Source organism: Apostichopus japonicus, chromosome 2 (genome assembly GCF_037975245.1).
Source record: "Apostichopus japonicus isolate 1M-3 chromosome 2, ASM3797524v1, whole genome shotgun sequence".
In the NCBI taxonomy this organism is placed as follows: Eukaryota; Metazoa; Echinodermata; class Holothuroidea; order Aspidochirotida; family Stichopodidae; genus Apostichopus; species Apostichopus japonicus.
In genome coordinates, this window is record NC_092562.1 from 30913841 (window position 1) to 30933832 (window position 19992).

At 35.4% G+C, this 19992-nt stretch overlaps 1 protein-coding gene across 4 annotated transcripts in view; it reads right to left on the reverse strand.

Annotated features, from left to right (window-relative positions):
* Positions 1 to 19992, reverse strand: part of LOC139955968 (uncharacterized) — a 595985-nt gene that overhangs the window by 233389 nt on the left and 342604 nt on the right. For all 4 annotated transcript variants that reach the window (XM_071955175.1, XM_071955174.1, XM_071955173.1 and 1 more), the window contains exons 30-38: positions 19105 to 19365; positions 16828 to 16962; positions 15080 to 15235; positions 14008 to 14142; positions 10771 to 11112; positions 8804 to 9064; positions 6527 to 6661; positions 4779 to 4934; positions 3707 to 3841 (exon numbers count right to left, since the gene is read on the reverse strand). In XM_071955175.1, the coding sequence (XP_071811276.1) occupies positions 3707 to 3841; positions 4779 to 4934; positions 6527 to 6661; positions 8804 to 9064; positions 10771 to 11112; positions 14008 to 14142; positions 15080 to 15235; positions 16828 to 16962; positions 19105 to 19365 (1716 nt within the window). The remainder of the gene's footprint in view (positions 1 to 3706; positions 3842 to 4778; positions 4935 to 6526; positions 6662 to 8803; positions 9065 to 10770; positions 11113 to 14007; positions 14143 to 15079; positions 15236 to 16827; positions 16963 to 19104; positions 19366 to 19992) is intronic.

The window sequence follows — 19992 nt, forward strand, 5'->3', positions numbered from 1 at the left end:
CATTGCTTATTGTTGTTGAATAAATACCATACAGTAGCAACATGAACCTGTGTTTCGGTCATTACATTAAGTATGATGTTACTGTGTCCCCCATAACAGTAAGCTGATCATCTGTATCCACTATATTTGAGCTGGGCAGGGAGTTGTGTTATCTTAGGATACTCTTGCCCTTGGCTCTATAAGAAGGCCAGTTTACCAGTGATCTGTGCCGCACACTAGATAGTCTTAGTCACTCGTAATTGGTACAGACTCCATCTGACCAGACTGTTAAACCCAGGGAATGCTTAGGGCGTACAGCCTGACAAAAGTGTTAGTTGTCATGGCAACCTGTGATCTAAGTAAGTAGTTGTGCATGGGTTGAAGTAGTCAGTGTGCACATGCTAGCAGAGGAATTTCCCTGTTAATGTACTATTGTAGATTTGGCACGTACATATTAAAGTTGATGTTTACACTTGTTGTTATTGTAGTGAAGTGAAATTTTGTTGTGTACACCCGTTTAGTATTTGCATGTCTTATGTAATATGTCGTAATAGTCAGTTTGTAGCGTTAGTTGTATACACGTGTTTCTTCAGTTCTGGATACGTTGTTGTATGGCGAACATCGTCCCTGCAGAGCTCCGGGGTATCGCCTCGTGATCCCGTTCATATATTTGTTAATTTCATTTAATCTTGGGTCGTCAATAGCCCAGATTTACCCATATCTTTACTACCTGGAGTCAGGAAGGAGATGTCACCCTTTTCAGAGGCAGGATGCCTCAGGTTTTTGGATGGTTTGACTTCTGGCTCGAAGTCGCTGGTTACCAAGATGGCGGATAATACCAACCTCTATAGCGAGCTGGCTAGAGTTAGCGTTGATGAGTCTCGATGTACGCGACCTCCTGTACCGCGAGCGAAGAGTCTCCTTCGTCTTGTTATCCGCGAGCGAGCTGACTTCAGTTTAGTAAGAGTTTAAGTCATAAATATTATTATTTAAATGCCGTACGTACCCTTATTGTAAGTTGATCGAATCGTAGTTGTAATTGTTGCCCCTCTGGCTAGGTTGTACTTGACCGTACAAAGTATATGATAGGTTGTGTTTTGGACCTTGGTCCTATGGGTTTATAGCGTGTGTTGTGTACACTGTGTAGATCAGTGGTTGTGTATCGTTAAGCACATGGGTGCTAGTAGTATTGTGTACCTTTATACTGTAAGAGTGACAGTACCTTGAGTTTTAGTATACAGAGAGTTATATACAGTTACGTGAAGTATACAGAAAGTAATTGAAAGCGTATTGTACTGTATTGACAGTTGAGTTGTATTGAGAGATTATTATTTTACTGTACCTGTATTTTATTGTACTACTCGCAGTGTAAAGAGTGTACGTATTTGTATTTTGTATTTTGAACATATTGTTACTGTTGGTCACTACAGAGTTGTCTCAAGAGCTTGTCCTTCTAATCTTAGCCTTTATGGATAGCTATGGAGTGCCAAGTCTCTTGAGAGTTTGTGGGTTCAGGAGGTGAAAATTCCTGCTGTCTAGGAACAGTACGGTGAAAGGCCTATAATGAGTTGCAGCGGCATTAGTTGCCCTAGGCTGGCCATTATGAAGGTGTAAAATTCCTCGCCTGTTGACAAACGTTTATTATTATTTATGCAGTTTATTTCATAATGTTCATTTTACATTTTTCCTTATACACTTTATGCATTGTTGTTCAGTATTGTACGAGTGCTATGTCGTATTGCAGGGTGATATTATTGAGTATTTATTTAGTATTGGAGCATAGGTTCTGTGCATATTTCGTAGTTTCAAGTATAGATCTCCCCCGAGTAAGGATAGTTTTATTAAGAGTAAAGAGTCCGTTGAGCCATTTATTATACAAAGCCATTTAATACTGTCATGTGTCATGACTTATTGTTCATTTGTATATTTTCATTTACCATTTTGTAGAGTTTGTAATAAAAAGTCAGTCGTTGTTTCAACGCAAGAACACTCTTGCCTCCTCATTGATCGCTTATGAGTTCGAAGCGAAGGAACCCCAACCGGTAATTTCCCCCCCAATCCGCGGTTCGCTTCATTATTAAGCCCCATTGTTATTGATTATATTGAATATTTAAGTTCCCTTACATAAAAGTTGGTATGCACACTGTGCGTTATTTGCGCACATATTGTACGTAAGGCTAAATACACATAAAAAATCTTTGGGCGTAAACGCTTCTTTCGCCCAAAATATGCACAACTTACGCTCTTCAGATACTGTGTGCGTAAAAATCAAGTGCATCTTCAGTTACATCATCATCAAAATAGGGATTTGCAATATGTAAATGAGCTAAATCGATGATAAGTCAATTTAAATCAGTAGAAGTCAACTTAAGCTGCTAGAAACTGTTAAAAGTTGAAGGAAATTGACTTCTACCAATTTAATTTGACATATCATCCATTTAAACTGGTAGATGTCGATTTAAATTCACATATACCGATTTGTTTTACGTATCATCCATTTCAATAAGTATATGTCAATTCAATTCAGTATATGATGATTTTGAACTGGTAAAAATCGAATTAAATTGGTATAACGTTGATTTAAAATGACAAACACCAATGTAATTTGACATATCATCAATTTAATCTCGTAGTTGTCGACTTAAATCAATATGTCGATTTAAACTGCAGGTTATAAAGAAAATTTAAATCGACATCTACCAGTTTTAATCGATGTCAATTTTAATCGATAAGAGTCAATTTAAGCTGCTATAAATTGGTATAAGTCGAAGAAAATTGGTATATGTCATTTTAAAATCGGTATGTTTCGATTTGAGACTGATGCCCAGCCAGAGTGAGCAGATGTGTATTGGGGACTTTTCATTATGTCATGAAGTGCATATTTCGGACTTGTCTTGGAATTTCATACTAACTAAACAGGAACCAGTGCTTCCCACCAATGGAGAACAAGGTCATTTGTCATTGCTGTCCTTTGTCAAGCGACAAATTTAAACAAGTTTTGTTTCCCTAAAATATGCCCCTACCCATCTCTCTTCCTCTATACAGTAATTGTCTTTAGAAACAACATAACAAACTATGCATAACCAAGACTGGACTGGATAAACGTTAGAGGTGAACAATGTATGAATGTTTTATGTACATATTTAGCTTTAACGGTGAACAATGTATCTATGTTTTATGTACATATTTGACTTGAAATGTATATTCACTTGAAGTGTGTATTAGCCAGCAGGTTGTGCATATTGGCTGTATCATGTTGTATTGTTTCATATTTTTACGCATAGAATGCTAATACAGCAGTTTCACACGAGTGGTGCCTCCATGTGCGTTTAATGTACATATTTATGTGCGTATTTATTGCAATACGCATCTCCTTTGGGCATTTTTTAACCTAAAGTGAGTATTCATACTGTTTGAAGTGCATTTTATTCAACAGGTTGCGCATATTGATGGCATTTTCATGTGCGATTTGTAAAAATGCACGCGTAGTGAAGTGAATAAACAGAAGTATACTTTTGTGTACGGAAATTAGGCCACTCACCTGACATCCCGCAACCATCTAGGATGATGCAGACATCACCAGTAAAAATTATTCATTAATTTGCATGAAAAAAATTAATGTCCGTTGAATAAATATTGCTATTATCCATCAATATAGATAAATCCATGCTCCAATAACTGTTCAGTTACCAGCATATAGCAGTAATGACATAATGAAAATACATACATTGACAGTTTGTTCCTCTCCAGCCATCCTTGCATTGGTTGTTTCCACACACACCTGTGTCTAAAGCACAGAGAGCGTTATCTGCACAATGACACTCCTGTTTACAGTTAGCGCCAAACGTCCCTGTTTCACACTCTGGAAAGAATTGAAGAAGGTAAAATGTAAGTCATGACATTGCTGATGAAGTACTGAAACATGGTTGTGATATCAGAAAACTAAAGAGCACACATTACAGATATGATCTTCACTGCTTAAATAATCGTTCTGAGAGACCTGTAATGTGCAAAGTGATAGAATGTATACCATCAATGAAAGTCAACAAACTCCTACAAGGTACAGTACCTAGTCATAAAAGTGACATTTCTTCCAATTTTACAGAATGGATAATTGGATGATCTCCCTTATTTCAAATATCAGGAAGCTGTCTCTACCAAAAACAGAAGCCACAAATGGAGTCTATTGAATGATGACACCACTAACACCATTGAAACTATTGTCAGCATTGAAAGATAAACGGGTATAGCTCCTTGCCGTTTTACGACTCGTTAAAAATTCAGATAAAAGAGAATGATAAAAATACAATGTTATCACTTAACAATATGAATGTAATATCTTCCTTTTGGGAAGCTTCTTCAAATAAAATATTAAAGAGCAAATTCACCGTCAGAACCAAAATTTCAGTATATTTATTACCATGTTTCAACAACAAAGATACCAAATCAGAAAAAAAAATTACAGTGTATAAATTAAGTAATATGACATGTATGTTCATATCAACACATATAGCTTACCACATAACCTAACTTGATGTTCATATGCCAAAAGTGTTGTTAACAACAGTTTTTGGACAGCTCACACACGTTTCACTAATATGATTAACATTAATATTTCCAAATCGAAACATACATCAGGAAAATAATTAAACATGATACAAAGAAAGGAAGACCTCATCGATATAGAGTCTGTATCTACAGCCTATCATTTACTCTAAGCAATTGTATTGGTGACTATATTCGAATCGACTCAACAATCTGTTTGTCATAACTTCTTACAAACAAAGTAGTATTGATACCTTCTGTACAGTTTAGTCCTTTATAGCCAGCAGGACAGAAACAGCCAAGAGGATCAGGATAACAGATGATTGCACCCTGACATCCATCAGCATGGTCATCACCAGAATCATCACATTTATACTCAGCATTCTGACCAAAGACATTCCTTCCATGAACTGTTGATGAAAATATGTTTGTATTTATGTTATTTAGATCCTCCTGCAAGCAGGAACTTGTGAAGAAGCCATCATTGCATGGCTTATCAAAGCCTCAAGCTGACCGAAGTCAGTCTCTTAGAGTTATATTTAACGTCCATGATTATGAATTGTCAATTGTCAACAACTCTGCGACTGGACGACAAACATTCATCTTGGAGTGACTCGAACTCGGGAACTTATGATTGAAAGGCACCGGCGTTAACCCACTGAGACACTCCACTCGCCTTTGTAATATGGTAAATATACCCTGCAGCTTGGTAGAGATGGTGATATCGTTGCCCCTGGGGATAATTACTTGGTAGGCTATTTCTGAAGCAGGCTTTATAATCCAAGAAGCTCCACTCAAATATATGATTAAAACATTCTATTGATTAGGAGATGATTTATTCTCTCCCTGATACAATTATAAGTTCAACTAAAGCAAATAGGTATATATTATATGGCGGTAATATTGATAGTGAGCACTGGTGGTGGGAAGCCAACCCAAGTTAGCAAGACAAGATGTGCGAGAGCACTGAGGTCTTTAACGTTTTACTCCCAAGCTATTATGGAAGCCAATGAGCAGAATACCTCACCAGTTAAATGAGTAAGATAAGAATTTTTCACCAGTTGAGCATAGTGCAGTGTTATATTGGTTTAGTTTTTCTGTGTCACCACGAGTTGTATTTGAACACTGTCAAAAATTATTAACTTAGTGTGAAAGAGATGTACTGTGTTCATTATACAGTTCGGTTTGTATTCAGAGTTGTCACGAACACTAGTATTGCTTGTTTGGTTATTGTATTTTCTTCTATGTATTTCACATTATTTTTGTGTAAGAGTGATTATCTGTAATATTACTGAATTGGCTGAGACTGTTGCCCCTGGTGTGTAAGAAGGTTTGAATTTCATTTTGAAGAATTTCATGTTAGCCATTTATTCCATCTGGCATCACGATTCCTTGCAACATATTTTCATGTGTCCAAATTTGACCAAAGAGATTGTTTATTGTGTTTTGTCTGTTGACCTCCGGAATGGCTATCATTTTCTCCTGCAAACCTTGTCTGGCAGAGACGAAGGTACTTAAATCTGTAATATCTCTCGCTATCTGCGGTTTGCTTCACTAATAAGCAGTAAAGTTAGAATTGATGTTGACAAGATTTCTGACAACAAAAACCAGATCGGTGACACAATCTGGCCAGAGACATGTAATCATGAACAGCTGATAAGATTGAGGTTAATTCAAAATTAATACTTAAAATACAAGTGAATGTCTCTTAATGTTGATATTATTTCCTGAATCCAGCTGAAGATCAAACTTGAATTTAATAGTACAATTAATCTTAGTAAACCATAACAAACATTGAGAGCATCTAGTTACATGTTTATTGAGTGACTGATTATGGTATCATCCCTAACATTTCTTTACTACAAGAGGTGAAAGTGAAGAGCACATTATTAATCAGTGTTGATTCAGCAATTCTTTCCTAAGTACTGCTTGAGGGTAAAGGTACTTACAGTAACAGGAAAATCATGCATTGTTAATTGTTAAGACAATTAATTAAACTTACTATTTTCACAATTGTTTCCACTGAATCCAGGAGGACAAAGACACAGACCAGTTAAATCTGAGCAAACTCCTCCGTTGATACAAGGTTCACATGTATTAGTACAGTCAGGTGGACTCCACATGTTCTCTGGACATTCTTAAATGTAAAGGAGTGACAAATATATCAGTAGCATTGGTGAATCAATTTGCAGAGATTAATTTAGTGCATACATTGTGTACTTTCTTGTTTTCATATATTTTGTTCTTTATGAAGTATTGGAAATACAAATAATTTTCAGACCAAATCTTTAACAGACAACATGGTATCCTTTATGCAATACAAAGTTTCTCCAGACCTTAGCATGTTATTCACGATGTATAGGAAAGTGTTATTGTATCCACTGTATTTAAACATATATCGTGCTATCCTTGATGTAATACAAATGTTCTAGCTACCAAATTAATCCAAACATTAGACATTCTGTGCATGATGTAATACAAAGGTTCTACAGATTAATTCTTAGACATCATATCCTCCATATAATACAATGCCTCTACTGAAAAATCATAAAACATAAATCATGCTATCCTTGGTGCAATGCAAAGGTTCTATACAGACCAAAATTTAAACATACAACATGCTATTCTTGAATTAATTCAAAGGATCTACAGACCAAAGCTATTTTAAACATACAATGTGTAATACAAAGACTCTTCGGACCAAATCATAAACACATATAACATGGTATCCTTGATGTAATACAAAGTATCTACAGACAAAATTTATTTAAACCTACAACATGGTATGTGATATGAAACCTATACAGATCAAAACATAAACATACATCATGCTATCCTTGATGTAATATGAAGGTTCTAGCTACCAAATTTATCCAAACACAAGACATTATGTACATGATGTTATACAAAGGTTCTAAAGATCAATTCATGAACATACTACACTCCATATAATACAAAGACTACTGAAGAAACCTAAAACCTAAATCATGCTATCCTTGGTGCAATGCAAAGGTTTTATACCAACCACAATTTAAGCATGCAACATGCTATCCTTGATTTAATTTAAAGGTATTACATACCAAAGCTATAAAGACATACAACATGCTATTATTCATGTAATGCATAGACTCTTCGGACCAAATCTTAAACATAAAACATGTTATCCTTGATTTGATGCAAAGGGTCTACATACCCAATCTTAAACAACAACATACTATCCTTGATTTATTTAAAAGATCTACAGACAGACCAAAGCTCAACAGACCAAATGTTAAACATACAACATGCTATCATTCATGGTATGCAAGTCTCAAGGTGCTACAAACCAAATTTAAATAATTTGTTAATAATAATATGATTTTGTTAACATTCTTCTACCCAGTCAGCCTTATACCCTGACATTTTGCTGATTACTTTATCTAGTTATTATAGGGTATCTGTATGATCCAAAAGAGATCCATTTTATATTTTAGATCTTGAAATCATGTTATGAGCAAGGCATACCGTACACAAATTCACGTATACACATGTCATTTGGATATCTTAATGAATGTTATCTGAACCTAAACTGAGTAAACGAGATATGTACATTTAAAGAATTGTGTCAGTCATGAAGATGTCAGTATACTCAACAGTCAGTCTAAACTGTTTGCCTATATACACATTTTAGTTACATCAGTATCTCATCCCATACTACATTCTTACATGAAATACTTCACACAATGTATCATCAAGTAATTTTACAGCATTTAATTGATCTTTTAATTTTATCACAGAGAGAATAAATCATCTTTTAATCAACAGAATGTTTGAATCATATACTTGAGTGGAGCTTCTTGGATTTAGGCTTCTGAAATAGCCTTCCAAATCATTTTTCCCAGGGGCAACAATAGTACCATCTCTACCAAGCTGCAGGCGATATTCTCCACATTACAACACACACAAACACATAGCATCACCATCCCATAGACTCCTTTCACCTCAGTTCAGCAAGAAATTATACAAAAACGAAAACAAAGAGAGAGTTATATGTTTTAGATTTTAGTGGCACTACGACATCAGAGATTAACGAAAGCACTAACATGATTTTTCTAAGCGTTCTACACAACGTTTTCGCAATTATTCCTGTCATTTAAGCCATTGAAGATGCTTGGGATAGTGTCTCCTTTAGAAACTGGATTTTATTTTATTAAATATCCATTCAGTGTTATAAGTATTGTAATGAGGAATACTACATTGGATAGTACACACTAGCATGAAAGTCAAAAGAAATACCCACCTCTGACAATAACATTCATGATGGCATGGACTTGATTATTGTATTGACCACTTTCCTGGCTCTCAAAGACAACAGATTTCAAAGCACTATCATCACCACAAGATGTCTTTCCCACACAAGAGCTGCCTGTTGACCCGTCTGGATTAGGCACACCATCTCTCCTCCAACGAAGCCTTGCCGTAGCTACGCTTGACTCAACCATGACAGTCACGTTATCGCCCATTGATGCACCAGTGGAATATTCCAAAGCTTTAATAGTTGCTGAGAAGAAATTAAGACTGTTAGGTAGTGATACCAGCACACAGTTTGTTGTAGTTACAAATTTTTGTAACTATTATTTTGCTGCAATTATTGCCATGTACATTGGTAAATCTGTCTTCAATTTCAAATATGTGTTTCTTCAATTTTTGATTATTTTAGTTTAAGTACTTGCTTAATGATCAGGCAACAAAAATTGAAACAGGTATGCAGATGAACTTGTGTGGGTACTTGCCTCTGTGTGTGCATCAAGAAAAAGTTTCACAAATTCATTCTAAAGATTAAGATCAATAAAGTTTAACAGTTGGTAGGTGTATGCCCTGAATCGGTTGTTAGACCTCACACACTCAAAAGTCAACATTTAAACTACCAAACAGAAATGCACAAAATGCATTCAGGTTGCAATAACATAACAAGTTTTTAAGAATCTGATATAATGAGGATAAATTCCTTCTTCAGATATGCTTACACAATTTCATAGTGATCTTGTGATATGTTTTATTTACATGAGATGCAAGCACATTTCCATTCTAGAGATACCATGTTTGCAAGGTTTTCAGATTAGACCTTTGCTGACCTCACATGACCATTGAACTCCACAATAAACAGCAAGCTATTTTTTTTCAATATATGGAATGCATGTATTGTTTGATACCCTTCCAAGGATCAATTTCTGTAATATACATTGTTTCAAACGAGGCATGAGGCACACAGAAACAAAAACAATCCATATACAATTTAGACTGAAACCATAAATATGTGTGTGGTCCTACCAATATCAATAGTGATTAAAAACCCTCAAACCCATGTACAGAATAATACTCAAAGTTTATATCATATTAATCAATGTAAACTGTCAATGGTCACAAAGGAGCTCGTCAAAGGCTAAACTTGACCAAATTTGTAGAAAGAAAAGGTGCATTGTGAACTTCTCCTCAACTGCAAGGTTGACAGAATTCATACTTGCAGATGTATGCATGCAAGTGGTTGCCTCAATGTGTGATGATGTCATAGTGTGAATTATAAGAAGTCAAAGGTCACTGGAACTGAAAAGCATTATGGTCGGATCATGTCAAAATAACTAAAGAACCTACAGTAAACCATTACAAGATCTCATGGCAACAAAGAACTCTTCCCTTCCTTTCCGCCTCCCACCCCACCCCTCACCAGGCAGACAATATCCACAATTTGAGCACTAATGGACAGTAGCTTACTGAACTGACAGGCATCAATGGAGTTATATTGCAGTTTTAGCAAACAAGGATAGCATACAGTATGTATGGCGTATAATAACTAATGCATGCCTATATATGGACATATCTTGTAGAACAATCATATATATTTCATTTCATCATCAAATCTGATGACACGTTTGAATAACAATAGATTGGAGGATTATTTAAGCCTTCACAGCGGTATTTAATTAGCTTTCCTCAGTGATGTAAAGCATAGTCAATAACTTCCATGACATATCTACAAGGCTATACTGTGAGTGATATTCGTGTATCAAGTATATCCTTCTCTACATGAAGGTGGTAGCTTTCCCTTGCATGATGGTTTATGTAAAGATGGGTGATGAGTCTTATAGACTTTTTCAAAAAGTTTATCCGCACTGTGTCTATAGCAAGGTATGGATGTAATATCTTGTCCTATTGTATGGTCCAGTCCCTCCTACTAAATTGTTTCACTTCACATATACCTTCACATACCATTTTCATTTGTTACTAAGACCCTCCATGCAACAGCTGGGCTTTCATCTTCTGTTACAGTGATGGTGTAGATACCAGTCCTTGCAGCTGTCTCCATGGTAGTAGGTAGGGTAAGAGTAGCAGGTTCACTGTTGATGTTTGTCATTGCTTCATCTGGTACTCTAGGACTATTGAGGGTAAACATATAACCTGGAGAATCTGCCCCACCTGGAAGAAGCACTGCTTTATCAAATGTTACATTGGCTGTTTGGGAACCACCTGTGTATACTTCAATGGTAGTTGGATTTGTTGTGGTTGCTACAGGACTCCTTACAACAGCAACATACTGAGGATTAGACTCATCTGGTAACAGGAAATAACATGTCACATGCTTAACAGTTTCACAAAGACTGCAGGAGACTCTGAGCAAACAAGCTTCAATGAATTAGAGATGAATAATGATAATTATGACTAGAATTATCAAATATTGTGGAGAAATAAAACCATATATAACCATCCATATGACACCATAACTTGTGACTATCGAATAAATATCATTTGAATCACAAAAACTGCAACTGTGGAATCATAGCTATCACTTTCCAAGTTGAGGATATAGTCTAGCTTGGTAATACTAACTAACTAATATGGCCATTGCATAGCCAAAACAATAAAAACTATTAACACTGTATGATAAACACACACATGCTGATATCTGTCAAGGCAGCATGTCTTTTGTGTTTTGACCAGTTCCCCAGCTAAGATCACACCATTGATATTCTGAGAAATATTCACAGGAATAAACCTTTGGCAAAAAATGAGCAATGATAGTTTTGTTGATCAACAATCAATTGAGTCAATACACAGGCTTGTGTAGTGAAACCCTTATTGTTTCATTAAGATTGCACCTACTAGAAGTTAGATTTTCCCCTCCCTGTGATAGATTCCCCCTACAAATTCTTGGTGCTCATTGAGTTCGATAGCCTGTCATTTCATTGCAGGATGTTGGCATGACAAAACCTTTATTCTTGGAATGACATTGCTTTGTTCTCCATGTGAACCAAGAAGAGTACAAAGAATACAAGGGCTAAGCTTTTCCCAGAAGATGGAGATCTTCTGGAAATAGGTGACCATTGTGTGCACCTCTTGTTTATGAGCTCATTTCCTGTGACTACCATCACTAAGTTGTTTACACCTGGTGTTTTAGTTGTTGTTAAGTATGATGTTACTGTGTCCCCCATAACAGTAAGCTGATCATCTGTATCCACTATATTTGAGCTGGGCAGGGAGTTGTGTTATCTTAGGATACTCTTGCCCTTGGCTCTATAAGAAGGCCAGTTTACCAGTGATCTGTGCCGCACACTAGATAGTCTTAGTCACTCGTAATTGGTACAGACTCCATCTGACCAGACTGTTAAACCCAGGGAATGCTTAGGGCGTACAGCCTGACAAAAGTGTTAGTTGTCATGGCAACCTGTGATCTAAGTAAGTAGTTGTGCATGGGTTGAAGTAGTCAGTGTGCACATGCTAGCAGAGGAATTTCCCTGTTAATGTACTATTGTAGATTTGGCACGTACATATTAAAGTTGATGTTTACACTTGTTGTTATTAAGCCCCATTGTTATTGATTATATTGAATATTTAAGTTCCCTTACATAAAAGTTGGTATGCACACTGTGCGTTATTTGCGCACATATTGTACGTAAGGCTAAATACACATAAAAAATCTTTGGGCGTAAACGCTTCTTTCGCCCAAAATATGCACAACTTACGCTCTTCAGATACTGTGTGCGTAAAAATCAAGTGCATCTTCAGTTACATCATCATCAAAATAGGGATTTGCAATATGTAAATGAGCTAAATCGATGATAAGTCAATTTAAATCAGTAGAAGTCAACTTAAGCTGCTAGAAACTGTTAAAAGTTGAAGGAAATTGACTTCTACCAATTTAATTTGACATATCATCCATTTAAACTGGTAGATGTCGATTTAAATTCACATATACCGATTTGTTTTACGTATCATCCATTTCAATAAGTATATGTCAATTCAATTCAGTATATGATGATTTTGAACTGGTAAAAATCGAATTAAATTGGTATAACGTTGATTTAAAATGACAAACACCAATGTAATTTGACATATCATCAATTTAATCTCGTAGTTGTCGACTTAAATCAATATGTCGATTTAAACTGCAGGTTATAAAGAAAATTTAAATCGACATCTACCAGTTTTAATCGATGTCAATTTTAATCGATAAGAGTCAATTTAAGCTGCTATAAATTGGTATAAGTCGAAGAAAATTGGTATATGTCATTTTAAAATCGGTATGTTTCGATTTGAGACTGATGCCCAGCCAGAGTGAGCAGATGTGTATTGGGGACTTTTCATTATGTCATGAAGTGCATATTTCGGACTTGTCTTGGAATTTCATACTAACTAAACAGGAACCAGTGCTTCCCACCAATGGAGAACAAGGTCATTTGTCATTGCTGTCCTTTGTCAAGCGACAAATTTAAACAAGTTTTGTTTCCCTAAAATATGCCCCTACCCATCTCTCTTCCTCTATACAGTAATTGTCTTTAGAAACAACATAACAAACTATGCATAACCAAGACTGGACTGGATAAACGTTAGAGGTGAACAATGTATGAATGTTTTATGTACATATTTAGCTTTAACGGTGAACAATGTATCTATGTTTTATGTACATATTTGACTTGAAATGTATATTCACTTGAAGTGTGTATTAGCCAGCAGGTTGTGCATATTGGCTGTATCATGTTGTATTGTTTCATATTTTTACGCATAGAATGCTAATACAGCAGTTTCACACGAGTGGTGCCTCCATGTGCGTTTAATGTACATATTTATGTGCGTATTTATTGCAATACGCATCTCCTTTGGGCATTTTTTAACCTAAAGTGAGTATTCATACTGTTTGAAGTGCATTTTATTCAACAGGTTGCGCATATTGATGGCATTTTCATGTGCGATTTGTAAAAATGCACGCGTAGTGAAGTGAATAAACAGAAGTATACTTTTGTGTACGGAAATTAGGCCACTCACCTGACATCCCGCAACCATCTAGGATGATGCAGACATCACCAGTAAAAATTATTCATTAATTTGCATGAAAAAAATTAATGTCCGTTGAATAAATATTGCTATTATCCATCAATATAGATAAATCCATGCTCCAATAACTGTTCAGTTACCAGCATATAGCAGTAATGACATAATGAAAATACATACATTGACAGTTTGTTCCTCTCCAGCCATCCTTGCATTGGTTGTTTCCACACACACCTGTGTCTAAAGCACAGAGAGCGTTATCTGCACAATGACACTCCTGTTTACAGTTAGCGCCAAACGTCCCTGTTTCACACTCTGGAAAGAATTGAAGAAGGTAAAATGTAAGTCATGACATTGCTGATGAAGTACTGAAACATGGTTGTGATATCAGAAAACTAAAGAGCACACATTACAGATATGATCTTCACTGCTTAAATAATCGTTCTGAGAGACCTGTAATGTGCAAAGTGATAGAATGTATACCATCAATGAAAGTCAACAAACTCCTACAAGGTACAGTACCTAGTCATAAAAGTGACATTTCTTCCAATTTTACAGAATGGATAATTGGATGATCTCCCTTATTTCAAATATCAGGAAGCTGTCTCTACCAAAAACAGAAGCCACAAATGGAGTCTATTGAATGATGACACCACTAACACCATTGAAACTATTGTCAGCATTGAAAGATAAACGGGTATAGCTCCTTGCCGTTTTACGACTCGTTAAAAATTCAGATAAAAGAGAATGATAAAAATACAATGTTATCACTTAACAATATGAATGTAATATCTTCCTTTTGGGAAGCTTCTTCAAATAAAATATTAAAGAGCAAATTCACCGTCAGAACCAAAATTTCAGTATATTTATTACCATGTTTCAACAACAAAGATACCAAATCAGAAAAAAAAATTACAGTGTATAAATTAAGTAATATGACATGTATGTTCATATCAACACATATAGCTTACCACATAACCTAACTTGATGTTCATATGCCAAAAGTGTTGTTAACAACAGTTTTTGGACAGCTCACACACGTTTCACTAATATGATTAACATTAATATTTCCAAATCGAAACATACATCAGGAAAATAATTAAACATGATACAAAGAAAGGAAGACCTCATCGATATAGAGTCTGTATCTACAGCCTATCATTTACTCTAAGCAATTGTATTGGTGACTATATTCGAATCGACTCAACAATCTGTTTGTCATAACTTCTTACAAACAAAGTAGTATTGATACCTTCTGTACAGTTTAGTCCTTTATAGCCAGCAGGACAGAAACAGCCAAGAGGATCAGGATAACAGATGATTGCACCCTGACATCCATCAGCATGGTCATCACCAGAATCATCACATTTATACTCAGCATTCTGACCAAAGACATTCCTTCCATGAACTGTTGATGAAAATATGTTTGTATTTATGTTATTTAGATCCTCCTGCAAGCAGGAACTTGTGAAGAAGCCATCATTGCATGGCTTATCAAAGCCTCAAGCTGACCGAAGTCAGTCTCTTAGAGTTATATTTAACGTCCATGATTATGAATTGTCAATTGTCAACAACTCTGCGACTGGACGACAAACATTCATCTTGGAGTGACTCGAACTCGGGAACTTATGATTGAAAGGCACCGGCGTTAACCCACTGAGACACTCCACTCGCCTTTGTAATATGGTAAATATACCCTGCAGCTTGGTAGAGATGGTGATATCGTTGCCCCTGGGGATAATTACTTGGTAGGCTATTTCTGAAGCAGGCTTTATAGTCCAAGAAGCTCCACTCAAATATATGATTAAAACATTCTATTGATTAGGAGATGATTTATTCTCTCCCTGATACAATTATAAGTTCAACTAAAGCAAATAGGTATATATTATATGGCGGTAATATTGATAGTGAGCACTGGTGGTGGGAAGCCAACCCAAGTTAGCAAGACAAGATGTGCGAGAGCACTGAGGTCTTTAACGTTTTACTCCCAAGCTATTATGGAAGCCAATGAGCAGAATACCTCACCAGTTAAATGAGTAAGATAAGAATTTTTCACCAGTTGAGCATAGTGCAGTGTTATATTGGTTTAGTTTTTCTGTGTCACCACGAGTTGTATTTGAACACTGTCAAAAATTATTAACTTAGTGTGAAAGAGATGTACTGTGTTCATTATACAGTTCGGTTTGTATTCAGAGTTGTCACGAACACTAGTATTGCTTGTTTGGTTATTGTATTTTCTTCTATGTATTTCACATTATTTTTGTGTAAGAGTGATTATCTGTAATATTACTGAATTGGCTGAGACTGTTGCCCCTGGTGTGTAAGAAGGTTTGAATTTCATTTTGAAGAATTTCATGTTAGCCATTTATTCCATCTGGCATCACGATTCCTTGCAACATATTTTCATGTGTCCAAATTTGACCAAAGAGATTGTTTATTGTGTTTTGTCTGTTGACCTCCGGAATGGCTATCATTTTCTCCTGCAAACCTTGTCTGGCAGAGACGAAGGTACTTAAATCTGTAATATCTCTCGCTATCTGCGGTTTGCTTCACTAATAAGCAGTAAAGTTAGAATTGATGTTGACAAGATTTCTGACAACAAAAACCAGATCGGTGACACAATCTGGCCAGAGACATGTAATCATGAACAGCTGATAAGATTGAGGTTAATTCAAAATTAATACTTAAAATACAAGTGAATGTCTCTTAATGTTGATATTATTTCCTGAATCCAGCTGAAGATCAAACTTGAATTTAATAGTACAATTAATCTTAGTAAACCATAACAAACATTGAGAGCATCTAGTTACATGTTTATTGAGTGACTGATTATGGTATCATCCCTAACATTTCTTTACTACAAGAGGTGAAAGTGAAGAGCACATTATTAATCAGTGTTGATTCAGCAATTCTTTCCTAAGTACTGCTTGAGGGTAAAGGTACTTACAGTAACAGGAAAATCATGCATTGTTAATTGTTAAGACAATTAATTAAACTTACTATTTTCACAATTGTTTCCACTGAATCCAGGAGGACAAAGACACAGACCAGTTAAATCTGAGCAAACTCCTCCGTTGATACAAGGTTCACATGTATTAGTACAGTCAGGTGGACTCCACATGTTCTCTGGACATTCTTAAATGTAAAGGAGTGACAAATATATCAGTAGCATTGGTGAATCAATTTGCAGAGATTAATTTAGTGCATACATTGTGTACTTTCTTGTTTTCATATATTTTGTTCTTTATGAAGTATTGGAAATACAAATAATTTTCAGACCAAATCTTTAACAGACAACATGGTATCCTTTATGCAATACAAAGTTTCTCCAGACCTTAGCATGTTATTCACGATGTATAGGAAAGTGTTATTGTATCCACTGTATTTAAACATATATCGTGCTATCCTTGATGTAATACAAATGTTCTAGCTACCAAATTAATCCAAACATTAGACATTCTGTGCATGATGTAATACAAAGGTTCTACAGATTAATTCTTAGACATCATATCCTCCATATAATACAATGCCTCTACTGAAAAATCATAAAACATAAATCATGCTATCCTTGGTGCAATGCAAAGGTTCTATACAGACCAAAATTTAAACATACAACATGCTATTCTTGAATTAATTCAAAGGATCTACAGACCAAAGCTATTTTAAACATACAATGTGTAATACAAAGACTCTTCGGACCAAATCATAAACACATATAACATGGTATCCTTGATGTAATACAAAGTATCTACAGACAAAATTTATTTAAACCTACAACATGGTATGTGATATGAAACCTATACAGATCAAAACATAAACATACATCATGCTATCCTTGATGTAATATGAAGGTTCTAGCTACCAAATTTATCCAAACACAAGACATTATGTACATGATGTTATACAAAGGTTCTAAAGATCAATTCATGAACATACTACACTCCATATAATACAAAGACTACTGAAGAAACCTAAAACCTAAATCATGCTATCCTTGGTGCAATGCAAAGGTTTTATACCAACCACAATTTAAGCATGCAACATGCTATCCTTGATTTAATTTAAAGGTATTACATACCAAAGCTATAAAGACATACAACATGCTATTATTCATGTAATGCATAGACTCTTCGGACCAAATCTTAAACATAAAACATGTTATCCTTGATTTGATGCAAAGGGTCTACATACCCAATCTTAAACAACAACATACTATCCTTGATTTATTTAAAAGATCTACAGACAGACCAAAGCTCAACAGACCAAATGTTAAACATACAACATGCTATCATTCATGGTATGCAAGTCTCAAGGTGCTACAAACCAAATTTAAATAATTTGTTAATAATAATATGATTTTGTTAACATTCTTCTACCCAGTCAGCCTTATACCCTGACATTTTGCTGATTACTTTATCTAGTTATTATAGGGTATCTGTATGATCCAAAAGAGATCCATTTTATATTTTAGATCTTGAAATCATGTTATGAGCAAGGCATACCGTACACAAATTCACGTATACACATGTCATTTGGATATCTTAATGAATGTTATCTGAACCTAAACTGAGTAAACGAGATATGTACATTTAAAGAATTGTGTCAGTCATGAAGATGTCAGTATACTCAACAGTCAGTCTAAACTGTTTGCCTATATACACATTTTAGTTACATCAGTATCTCATCCCATACTACATTCTTACATGAAATACTTCACACAATGTATCATCAAGTAATTTTACAGCATTTAATTGATCTTTTAATTTTATCACAGAGAGAATAAATCATCTTTTAATCAACAGAATGTTTGAATCATATACTTGAGTGGAGCTTCTTGGATTTAGGCTTCTGAAATAGCCTTCCAAATCATTTTTCCCAGGGGCAACAATAGTACCATCTCTACCAAGCTGCAGGCGATATTCTCCACATTACAACACACACAAACACATAGCATCACCATCCCATAGACTCCTTTCACCTCAGTTCAGCAAGAAATTATACAAAAACGAAAACAAAGAGAGAGTTATATGTTTTAGATTTTAGTGGCACTACGACATCAGAGATTAACGAAAGCACTAACATGATTTTTCTAAGCGTTCTACACAACGTTTTCGCAATTATTCCTGTCATTTAAGCCATTGAAGATGCTTGGGATAGTGTCTCCTTTAGAAACTGGATTTTATTTTATTAAATATCCATTCAGTGTTATAAGTATTGTAATGAGGAATACTACATTGGATAGTACACACTAGCATGAAAGTCAAAAGAAATACCCACCTCTGACAATAACATTCATGATGGCATGGACTTGATTATTGTATTGACCACTTTCCTGGCTCTCAAAGACAACAGATTTCAAAGCACTATCATCACCACAAGATGTCTTTCCCACACAAGAGCTGCCTGTTGACCCGTCTGGATTAGGCACACCATCTCTCCTCCAACGAAGCCTTGCCGTAGCTACGCTTGACTCAACCATGACAGTCACGTTATCGCCCATTGATGCACCAGTGGAATATTCCAAAGCTTTAATAGTTGCTGAGAAGAAATTAAGACTGTTAGGTAGTGATACCAGCACACAGTTTGTTGTAGTTACAAATTTTTGTAACTATTATTTTGCTGCAATTATTGCCATGTACATTGGTAAATCTGTCTTCAATTTCAAATATGTGTTTCTTCAATTTTTGATTATTTTAGTTTAAGTACTTGCTTAATGATCAGGCAACAAAAATTGAAACAGGTATGCAGATGAACTTGTGTGGGTACTTGCCTCTGTGTGTGCATCAAGAAAAAGTTTCACAAATTCATTCTAAAGATTAAGATCAATAAAGTTTAACAGTTGGTAGGTGTATGCCCTGAATCGGTTGTTAGACCTCACACACTCAAAAGTCAACATTTAAACTACCAAACAGAAATGCACAAAATGCATTCAGGTTGCAATAACATAACAAGTTTTTAAGAATCTGATATAATGAGGATAAATTCCTTCTTCAGATATGCTTACACAATTTCATAGTGATCTTGTGATATGTTTTATTTACATGAGATGCAAGCACATTTCCATTCTAGAGATACCATGTTTGCAAGGTTTTCAGATTAGACCTTTGCTGACCTCACATGACCATTGAACTCCACAATAAACAGCAAGCTATTTTTTTTCAATAT